Here is an 11020-nt window from a genome sequence, read left to right on the forward strand (position 1 = left end):
TGAAGCTGGAATCTGAAATGTTAAGGAGAAACATTTGATTGATTCCATGGTATTTACTAATTTTGTTAAGGAGAAACATTTGATTGGTCTCCAATAAATCCACAAACTCATTAAAGAGTTCGTGATTGCGAGGGAAACATATATACGTGCACGTTAAGAACAACTGATTTGGAAAAAGATTTACCAATATGTAAGGGAACAAACTGGATAATTCTATAATCTCTTTTTAACTTCATAATCGACTTCTCATGCGCATTCAAATATATTTCCGAACACAACCTTTTTTCCGAAGCACATAAATTAAGTACCTTATTTTTTTTTAATACTGTTATACAAGACTGTTACTAATATTACATTAGATATTACAAATATTATTTACCAACAAATTATACAATTGAAACATTCTTCGTAGCATGTACTCCTCTGAAGCACTGCCCAAATTCTTTAAATTCTCTTAAATGTTCGAGAGTTGTCCACGCTATTTACATTTCGTGAAGGATAGACTGGCCCCACTCAATTATTTGATAATTGAGAGAATATTGAAATTAACCCCCATAATACTTTTATGGAGGCTCAAATTTTTACACTCAATATTATAAGTGCAAAAATTCTCCTACTGTTGAGTACATAAAGGCACCAGGTCGGCCATGCTACTGGTTCCGCCCCGGCACGGATCGTTTCAGCTATATGGTACGAGCAGAACACGGGGTTAAACAGGAGCCGACCCGAGATGAATGCGACCAGGAAAACATACCGACCAGAAGTATACGCCGAGCCGATACTCATCCCCAGGAAAGCGGGAACACGATCTCACAAAATCGCGGTAGTTGCGCTTCTCCCAGAACGGTTGAAGGACACGCGAGATCCACGTTTGCCCACAATCTAACAGTTAGAGTCCCATGAGGGGCTACCACCACCCGAAAAAGGAGGGATAAGGGGCAAACGAAAAACGTGGGACAAAGGGCGGCTATAAAAGAGAAAGACATCGAAGAAGACAAGGGAGAAAAAAATTAAGAGAGGGAAAACGCTGCCAAATTGCAACGAGACTATTTTCTTACAGATCTCGAACAAACTTCTTGAACCCAAATTATATTGTTTTCCCGTAAACACCTTGTGCTAACTTAGGCATCGGAGGGTTTACGCCGGCAAAACCACCGACGTCTCTGATCCATTTTTGGTGAACGCAGGTCTAGTGAGAGAAAGGAGGGTGATCCCGGCCTTAGTGGTTCGAGCAACAATCGATAACTTAAGCGTTGGTGAAAGAATCTGGTCGGTTCAAGGACGAGCAGATCTCAGCATCAACACCTACTGGACCAAAGACCCATTGATAATTAAGTAGGTTAATTACGTTACCAGTCTAATGACCATTTTTATGCTTTAATATTTGGCAAGAGAAGCATAAGCTTCGATTTGGTAAGACCTTAAGCAAACTCACCAGGCATAGTACACCTGTGACAGCAGCGTCATCAGCCACAAAACCTCCAAGTCCATTTGAGCAGGATAGGAATTTTGATTTCATCACCTCATCCAACATCCGTTGTCTTGGTCACTCTCATTCATCCCAAGTAGAAACCAAATGCAATGTCAACCAAATCAATTCGGTTCCGTCAAACAAAGGATTTCCTATGATGTAATTACATCCGTTCGTTATTAAGATTAATAATTATATCTTAAAAGTTATCTATGCAATGTCTGATAAAAACTTAAGTGTTTTTTTTTTTATCTGAAAATTTGAATGAACTTGAATAAGTTTGAATTATGAATAAAATTGAATTTTGAATGTTTCAATTTGAATGATATATTTTTTGACATGAATTACTAAAAATATATATTAAGTTGTTTATTTTTTAACTAAAAAAAATCTAAAATCTACTATTTTTACATTTGTGCTTTACAAATTATAAATGTTTAACAGATGAAAAACATTTCAAAGAATTTAAATAAGATAATAAAGTATCATAATATAAATCATGTTCAGTTAAATACAACCCTTTATATTTTAAATTAATATATGTTAATAAATTTTATTGTAGTTTATAATGCTTTTAAATGAAGAATATAAATAAAAAATTATGAAAATGAATTAATGCTAACTTGAAGAAATAAAAATGATAATAATTTACCATTTCATTATCAAAAGTTATAGAGATGGGAAATAATGCTAATCATTAAATGTTATTTAGGTAAAGATAAAAATTAATTAATTAAATAGAAATATTTTAGAAATTTTTTTTGATAACATCATTCAGACTTTTTAGATTGAATAAAAAACTAAAAAAAATTGTTTAATAACTTAATGATTAAAAATTTTCATTAGGTTAAAAAGATAAATGATCGTAATAACTTACTTGATTGAACAAATAACTTTTTATTATTGTAATTTAAAAATTATATTTATTTCGCACTCTCAAATTTAATTACCTGGATAACCTCAAATCAATGGCCTTCATTTCCCCTTAAAAAAAAAAAATCGAACGATTAACAAGTGTTCATGAATAGTCCACCAAACATTAACTCTCTGGTCGTTACTTCACCGGATAAAAAGTTCTCTTCACGGTTGCTGAGGCGGCTTTAGCGGCTTGACACATAATTACGCTTAGCTAGAAGACAAACCATCATGTGGGCCCCACACATCACTACACGTCATCATCCACGCTCAAGAATTATCGTCCACATGCTGGGACCCACACGTCGCCATACCATCTCTACTTCCATTGGACGATAAAACAAATAAAAATTAAAAAGCCAAATAAATATCTCCTCAAATGACGAAACTACCCTCGCCTATCTTCCTATAAATTGAAATGCATCCTCTTTAGCTCGGAATCCCAAGTCCGAGCTTTGAACTTTCCAGTTAAAGCCAAAGAGTTCCGAACGGATCAAAGTTTTCTTGTTGGAGAGAGAAATTTCTAGGTCGAGAAAGCGAGAGAAAAGGAAATTTGGTAGCTTAAAATGTTGGGAGTGTTCAGCAGCGCGATCGTTTCACCTCCAGAGGAGCTGGTGGCGGCCGGAAGCCGGACTCCGTCGCCGAAGACCACATCGACGGCACTGGTCGACCGTTTCCTCCAGACCAACTCGTCTGCTGTGTCCGTACAGGTCGGGGACAACGTCACCCTCGCGTACACTCATCAGAACGAGTCTCCTTTACGGCAAAGGTAAAGACAACAGTAAAGTTTCTATTAATAATTTAAGCGACACCGTTTCTGTTCTTGATCTTCGTGCTACAGAGTTGGTTTTGGTACCTTGAAGTTGTCGGAGTTTTTCTCTGACAGAGAAATGACTAGTTTAAGGAATTGTTTTCTAATTCTGTCGGACATCCGGAATCATTAGCTTTATTATTTACGGATCAGACGGTGCAGAGCGTTTGATCAAGTTAGCGATATGCCTACACGGCTACACTAACACACTTTTGGATTTGCTGACCGGTTGATTTCTGAAAACTGAAAAAATAATAACTAATAACAAAAGCAATTTGATTGCACAATTACTCTTCTCTACTAAAAAATGAAATATTTTTTTTTGACCTTTTATTGCGTTGGTGTGCTTTTTGTCTGACCCGGACCTATATAAAACTGAAGTGGCACCGGACTTGCTTCCATTTACACAGAGGTGTTTCATTAGAGAGATGACATGTTTGCAAACCTCACGCGAGGTTAGTTGATTTATGGATATGGCGTGACATAATATGATTTATGAATTATATAAGTGTGTACTTACTCAATTATTACAATTAATTGAGGATTTTTTTGAAAATTTTGAGATAATTTCTTTAATATAACTACAATATATATATATATATATATATATTATAATTTTGGCTGTAGAATCTCTTACTTATTATACATTATTTCAGCTAAAATATAAGCGATAGAGAAAAAGAGATTTTTCTGAAAAACAAATAAGAAATCAGTTTCGACGGCCATTATTTGTTTGAGTGCGGGCCATCGACTGATGTCGATCCCGTAGGGAAATCCAAGCGGGAGATGTTATGGCATCTTACATGGCGTCCGGATTCTCTTACCGTGGATTTGTCTCGAAGTGAATAGTCACACGCCACACGTGATGTCTCGTCTTGCGTTTGGCAGATATTCGGATGAACTGATCATCTGAGCGTACACGTGGACGACAGACCACGTGAACGGTCAGTGGTTGCTAACCTAAGTGACATTTTCTACTAGTTGCTGCCTGTGACTTTACAGTGAGACTGGTTGTCCAACTCTAGGAAAAAATAGAACTTTCGTGTGCAACGTTAGAAAATATTATTTAAGTCTTATGTTTGGTAAAATTTGAATAAAAAAATATAACATATTTCAATCTTCTGTTAGGGTATTAACTTGGTAGTTTTTTATAGCGAAATTTTCAGCCAAGTTGCGAACACGAAGATGATGGCAAATTTGAATTGTTTGATTAATGATATCTTATTTGATTTTTTTATTTAAATTAATTTTTTTAAAAAAAAAATTTAAACATTAAAAGTAACTTTCATGGTTGCATCTAGTGGTGGTACCCAATAAACTTTATTTATGGGAGAACTAAAGGATAAGGATAAGGAAACGTATTAGATGGGGACTGGGGAGTAGGGACACCGACTTATTTGTAATAACATTTGAATCATAAGATTAATAATTTGACTGTGGATGCTGTGCATGGCAGATCATTTGCTGTGAAAGATGAGATCTTTTGCTTGTTTGAGGGAGCACTTGATAACTTGGGAAGCCTGAGGCAGCAATATGGACTAGCTAAGTCGGCAAATGAAGTGATCTTGGTGATTGAGGCATACAAGGCTCTGCGTGATCGGGCCCCTTACCCACCGAACCATGTCGTTGGCCACCTTAGTGGGTACTTTGCCTTCATTGTCTACGACAAGTCCACCTCCACCTTGTTTGTGGCTTCTGTAGGTTTATTTAATTTCTTACCTACCAAAAAACCTATGTGAAGCTTATCGCTTTGGTTGGTTTTGGATAGCAACTTTTTAATAATGTTAACAACTGTGGCAGGACCAATTTGGTAAGGTTCCTCTTTATTGGGGAATCACTGCTGATGGACATGTTGCCTTTGCTGATGATGCTGACTTGCTCAAAGGTGCTTGCGGCAAGTCACTTGCTTCTTTCCCTCAAGGTGGGTTTTAGCTAAACAATTTCAGTGGCCTTACTGAAGCTGCTTGTTTACTGCAATTTTTCACAAGGTTGGCCTTTCGGATTTTTCAGGTTGTTTCTTCTCAACAGCAGTTGGAGGACTGAGAAGCTTTGAGAATCCAAAGAACAAGATCACTGCGGTTCCTGCTGCGGAAGAAGAGATCTGGGGTGCTACATTTAAGGTAATGTCATCTTGACATTATCGCAATCTGATTAAAGGTTTCTCATTGATTGGTCTCGGTAACCATCAACTGTCTATTTCCACCAGCTATAAAGCAGCTCTTTTTTGGGAATTAATAAAGCAGTTCACTCAAGTTAAAACGAACTTTAGCCACACTTATATTATATATCTCAATTACATTCAACGGATATGTCGATTTCGTGGGGTGAAATTTCAGGTGGAAGGGCCAGCAGTTTTTGCAGCCACAGAGTAGAAGGTTAGAGGATCTTTCTTCTCCACTTGAGATATTAGCCAACAGTTAAAAATCCGCGGTTTGGGGGAAAAAAAGTTTGTGGGGATGCAAGCTGCAAGAGGGTCCATGTGAATAACAAAATGAGTGTAGCAAAAAATCATCAACTGAAATGGAAATAGTGTATGCTTGTGAGAAATGTAGCACCCAGCTTTCTTTGTAGCTATAGCTCCTTTCAAGTTTCTTAGGTGTTTGCTTTCAAATTAACCTTTTATCCAGTCTTGTCCAATGTACAGTTATGTTTGCTGTTTAATAAAGTCTTGTCCCAGTGTTCGAACTACATCAAGTCTTTTAGGTAATGAATGCCAGCCATCCCGTTGTTACTGTTGCCAATTAACAGTGCGTTATTGGTCTAAAGACTAAAATAATGCATGAGGCGAACCAGGAATTACTTGCAACAAAATATGAATTGGTAGAACTGCATATAAGAGAAAAACAAATAATCAAATATGACAAGAGGGATGGATGCCAGCAAGTTTCTTCAATGGTATATGTAAACGATTTTCGGCTAACCAATGCCTTGAAAAAATTGGTAATTAGATGAGACTGAATACAAGCCCATAAGTTTGAACGGATTGACCCAAATGATAAAATACAGACGTGATAAACTTTTAACATCTAAAATTCAGCTAGCACAAAATGCAATACAAATTATTCGATAGAATTCAATGCGTGTCTTATTACTCCAAAGAAAACATTGAAAAGTTTGTCATGCATTCTCTAAATGATATATATATCTACACACACACTAGCACCTAAAAACTTTTAGGTGACTTGAACTAGTATCGGTTCTCGCTTGCAAGAATCTAACCTCCAAAATGACATAGTGGTGTGGATTTGCCACTCTAGAAGTTTATAGTATCAACAGGCTGGGCAGATATCCTCCAAACTGCAACAATTCAAGTAAAAACTTACTGAACTTGCCTTTGCTAGAACATTCTTATAATTTTGTCATGGATATTTACCTTCTCCCTAAGCACTCAATGATGTCGGTGGTCAGAGTTGACCTTTTCTTGTCTTTGAAAGCAAGAGATGCCGCCTTTCTCAATAGAGCAGATCCAGCAATGCAACCCAACACCGTTGGATTCATCTGACTGCAACAATCTCATTAAAAAACAATAAGTTGCCAAACATGAGATGAGAGACAGAAAACAAAAAAGCTGCCTGCCAAGTTTGAAAGACAAATTATAATACAACCTGGTGGTGGCTTTTCCTTTGGCTCGGGCCCAAGATAAAAACACAGCAACACTGCACCAAACACAACAATAGGAAAGAGAAGAAAATGGATTCCATCAGTCCAACAAAATAAATGCAATTGTGCTCTCAAAAGCTGAGTTCTTGACACAGATGTATAAGTTAGCCTCATCTATCATTTTCAAATCAAGTTTTTAAACACCTAAACATGCCATCACCTGAAGAAACTACTCTCGCTATAAGAACTTCACATTTCACACAGAGTTATTGGTAATATTTATGAGATTGATAATATTTGTACTCAAATTGACTTATAACTTTTCAGAACTCTCCATCAATGATGCTGGTTCAGCACCCAAATACACACATAACCCACCCAAATTGAGGACCATACAACACAAGGGGCAGAGAAGACAAAGGTGGAAGAATGTTGCTATGTTGAGATTCATAAAAATATATGATCAACAACAAGATGGAAATGGATAAGAACTATACACAAAGAATAACTGCTATGAAATCTCACAAGTATTGACAGAAACGGGTAAGAATTAGATAAGACAAGGAAAATAAGGAAGGCTCAGCAAACATCTGAAACGAAGCAAAGGAAATAAGAATTCCACTACACAATGTAAAGAAGTGATCTAAACATCATCAAAGTTTTCAGAAAGCAATTAATTGGCCGAAGATGAGAAAAAATCAATTACCTTCCGGATAGGATATCACCTTGGCCACCACAACGCCTGGGGGAACTGTAGATGCTCACTGATTTGGCTGCATAAAGCAACATCCATAAGTATCAAAGCAATTTTATGGTACTAATTTACTCCTCAATCAGAAAGTTATAAGACAGACCTTAAACTGTTCCAGCATATAACTTATCAAAACAACTGGAAATTTTGTACACAAATTAAACCAAATTATCATTTAACTACATACCTATCTCACCATCACTAATGAGATCAGATTTTCCTTTCTGCAAGATAGTTACACCACCTATCCTGGCAAATGAGGCTACTTTGTATTAGGAAATTTTAAACACTATAAAACAATTCCCTAAGAAGAGACAAAAACATAATAAATTATGTTAAATAAGTATTTCAGAACTACCTCCAGGCTCTGATTTCTCAAAACCTTTATTGGCACTAAAATCTAAGAGATGAAATGAAATAAACCAGTAACTTATATGTCCATTGTCCAACCATGAGGTCACAAAATTTAATCTACATTGTGGACCTCTCTGGTCCTGTCTCTTAAAATTAAAGGAAAAAAAATAAAAATAGAACAAATTCCAAAACACTTTTCACAAATATTATACCAGATGGATGCATTAGGATAGATCTAATTTCATAATTTAATTTCAAGAAATTTGAGAGCAGAACTCACTGCTTGGCCAGAGATTGTAACAGCTCAGGAGCATCTCGGTCATTCACTTCACAATTCAGTACTTTCTGAACCAGACGCTTGTATTCATTTACATTCGGAGTTAAAACAGCTAAGGGATAACCACTAACAAGATCAATACTGTTTGTTACAAGAAAAAGTCCATCCTGGGCAATATCCATGAGGTAAGTAATTGAGGTCTAAGGTGAATTTCATACAGTTAAATATACAGAGAACAATGAAATCATCAAGCAAACATCTTTAGCAGATGATTTTCATACTTCCAATTACTAATTACTTACCCCATCTATTACAATTGGAACATTTGACTGTCTTGCATGTTTCATGATTTCACTCACGCATTCCTGGACAGCAAGTGTTAGCAATATGGGCATAAAAAAACAGGAAATAAGGAACAGTATATGAAAGATGGCATACTGTATAGCCCAAAATAATAATAGTAGTAGGAAATAATAAAAGAAAGAAGAGATGAAGTATCTGAAAACATGGTCCTTTGAATCCTAATGGAAAAGATAAGGGATTTAGAACTCAAGCTGAAGCTTGTGTTTCTCTTATTTAAGAGTATGAGGTCACAGTCCAACCATAGGTCATTAAAATTTCTAGGCATTTATCTCCTTTGAAATTATTTGCAACCAATTGCCTGAAACTTCTGCATATATGTGCGCTCGGAAATGTGCATGTGGATGGTGTTGGTCTAGCAAAGAAAAAGTGAGGAAGTCATGGGCACTGTTATATTAGAGTGAATGCTCGTACTAGTTTGAACCTAAAAGTAGCCTATCATTTTGTCCACAAATGGTTAATATTTACACCGAGAAAGTAGAATCCTGAGAGTAAAACCATGATCATATCTACTCTCACACCAGATGGACATAATATTTAAAAGTGCAATTGGATGTGGACAAGCTTCACACAGAACAGAATATAGATTATGAATTGATCTCTATTTCCTAAGCAGACATGGCAAACCACATAGCCTAAGTCAATATTCAGACACAAATTACAATTAGAAAGGGTCAGTCAAGAACAACAAACCAGCAGATATGGATCCCTTCCAAGGCCTGGACCAACAACAAGACAATCAAATCTTTCCATCCATTTATCAACCTCAGCAAGAATCTTGCTTGAGATGCGTCTTCTCTCCTCATCCTCCAAACCACTTCATCATAAATAAATACAGAACCATGCTCATTACCAAAGGTGTATAAGTTGTAAAGAGCAAAGGATAAATTACAAAAAGTCACCTAATGTTATAAGATTCTTCCAGAATTGGGTGAACTATTAATTCCGGACTGTAGCTTTTGATAACGGGAGCAGCATCTTTTGTACAGAACACATGAGATAAATCTGCACCCTACAAGTAACACATAACAATTGCACTCACTCAAAACTAGCTGGCTTTAAAGGATTAAAACAACAAAGCAAATATGAGCAGAGCACTGACAATTTTCAAAGCCGAAATAGCAGCGAAATATGGTGCACCAGTGTACTCACGACACCCGCCAATCACAGCTATCTTCCCTGATGGAGTTAAATTACAAGGGCAATCAAACAAGAACAGGAAAATGAAAAAGGAAGAAAAAACAATAATAAGGTGAAAAAGATAAAGCGTATTTTTCGGGGCTCACCAGCCTGGCCCTTATGTTTACTAGGGTCGAGGACAGGAGTAATTTCTCTCATAACATTCTCAGCATCAGCCTCAAATGTAGTTCCACTCATTGATCTTATATCTTGCATTCTTCTCGGCTCAATGTGATCACTATAGCCTCCAAGAGACCTTATCAAAAACTGTTGCCTTCTAAAAACAGCCGAAGAAGCCAGCATACAATTTTTCACAGAACCCAGTGATGCGAACCCGGTACTCACGCCATATCTAATTAACATGGGCAAGTACTACTTTCTGTTCAAATGAGCCTGCAAATTAATTTATTAGCCACTTAAAACTTTTGCATTCAGCTTTTCAAACAAGTAATTTTCACACTATTCTTTTTCTTCTTCATCATCAACTAACACAGAGAATGTGGTGTGAAACGTAATACACAGAGGAGAACGAGGATCGATTAATTCATATAAATTAGTTACAAACAAAGGGAAATAAAAGAAATGAAAAAGAAACGAACCTGTTAAACAAAAGAAGGCTAAATTCTCTGATCGTCTTTAGGGGGCAGCTGGAGGAAGTGTTAACAATTAACCAACGCGAGCACCGAACCAACTGGATCAACCCAAAGTTAATGGTTTTGGGAAGGGACGGATTGGACTTGAGGTGTACGTCAACTTCACTTATCCACCGTTGGATCAACTCATCGGTCAAAAATATAAAGTCACACTAAACGACAACGTTTTGTGAGATACACATATGCATGTATGCGTATATATATCCACTCTGGGCATCTTAAAAATGGAGACTCAAAAACAGTGAACAAAAGAATCTAATAGAACTAAGAGTGTGGTGCGAAAAAAACAAAGCGAAGAGGAGGAGAATGAGGGAAAGGGCGAAAATGAACGCGATAAGATCAGGAATAGTGGTGGTGGGATTTTTGGCATTTGGGTATTTAAGCTTAGAGCTTGGTTTCAAGCCTTTTCTACTCAAAGCTCGGCAACTGCAGGAACAGGAACAAGAAGCTCGTCAACAGAATTCCACAACCTCTACTGAAGAACAATCTTCATAATATCTATACAAACAACTTTGCATCAGGTAGCTAGTTTTCCTATTCCATTTGTTCAACTAAAAAAAAAAAAAAATCTGTGCTTTCAATTTGTGATGTAAGATTAGTTAATCTTTTTAAATTTCTCAGCAGTTATGGTGTTTGTGACGCACTTTAA

General features: G+C 36.6%; 2 protein-coding genes across 3 annotated transcripts; one reads left to right on the plus strand and one right to left on the minus strand.

The window, feature by feature from the left end:
- The first annotated feature begins 2810 nt into the window (after window positions 1-2810).
- On the plus strand, window positions 2811-5885 carry LOC18032037 (stem-specific protein TSJT1). Its single transcript, XM_006419773.2, has 5 exons — window positions 2811-3155; window positions 4654-4894; window positions 4998-5118; window positions 5208-5317; window positions 5534-5885. Exons 1-5 carry the CDS (start codon window positions 2953-2955, stop codon window positions 5567-5569), a joined length of 711 nt encoding a protein of 236 aa, XP_006419836.1. The 5' UTR covers window positions 2811-2952; the 3' UTR covers window positions 5570-5885.
- On the minus strand, window positions 5793-10525 carry LOC18032033 (ATP-dependent (S)-NAD(P)H-hydrate dehydratase). Of its 2 annotated transcripts, XR_002907122.1 has the most exons (13): window positions 10318-10525; window positions 9826-10111; window positions 9642-9718; window positions 9442-9551; window positions 9233-9356; window positions 8482-8544; window positions 8183-8346; window positions 7736-7797; window positions 7504-7570; window positions 6803-6853; window positions 6571-6699; window positions 6417-6494; window positions 5793-5928 (listed from the first exon to the last, which is right to left on the minus strand). XR_002907122.1 is itself a non-coding variant. In XM_006419778.2 (12 exons), the coding sequence occupies exons 2-12, from the start codon at window positions 10079-10081 to the stop codon at window positions 6467-6469; spliced, it is 1131 nt and encodes a 376-aa protein (XP_006419841.1). In that variant the 5' UTR covers window positions 10082-10111; window positions 10318-10525; the 3' UTR covers window positions 6267-6466. The 2 variants fall into 2 exon arrangements, 1 of the variants encoding a protein (XP_006419841.1); XM_006419778.2 differs by lacking the exon at window positions 5793-5928 and having other exon boundaries at window positions 6267-6494.
- Between the last annotated feature and the right edge of the window lie 495 nt (window positions 10526-11020).

The sequence above is a fragment of the Citrus clementina genome, unplaced genomic scaffold (genome assembly GCF_000493195.1).
Source record: "Citrus clementina cultivar Clemenules unplaced genomic scaffold, Citrus_clementina_v1.0 scaffold_9, whole genome shotgun sequence".
Taxonomy (NCBI): domain Eukaryota; kingdom Viridiplantae; phylum Streptophyta; class Magnoliopsida; order Sapindales; family Rutaceae; genus Citrus; species Citrus x clementina.

Excerpts from the sequence above, each read along its gene's own strand:
- LOC18032033 (XM_006419778.2), bottom strand. The coding sequence starts at position 10,081 with ATGTTAATTAGATATGGCGTGAGTACCGGGTTCGCATCACTGGGTTCT. Across the intron at positions 9,719-9,825 it reads TAAACATAAGGGCCAGGCTG|GGAAGATAGCTGTGATTGGC; the intron begins GTGAGCCCCGAA and ends TAACTCCATCAG. Across the intron at positions 9,552-9,641 it reads CTATTTCGGCTTTGAAAATT|GGTGCAGATTTATCTCATGT; the intron begins GTCAGTGCTCTG and ends TGTTACTTGTAG.
- LOC18032037 (XM_006419773.2), top strand. The coding sequence starts at position 2,953 with ATGTTGGGAGTGTTCAGCAGCGCGATCGTTTCACCTCCAGAGGAGCTG. Across the intron at positions 3,156-4,653 it reads GAGTCTCCTTTACGGCAAAG|ATCATTTGCTGTGAAAGATG; the intron begins GTAAAGACAACA and ends TGTGCATGGCAG. Across the intron at positions 5,318-5,533 it reads TCTGGGGTGCTACATTTAAG|GTGGAAGGGCCAGCAGTTTT; the intron begins GTAATGTCATCT and ends GTGAAATTTCAG.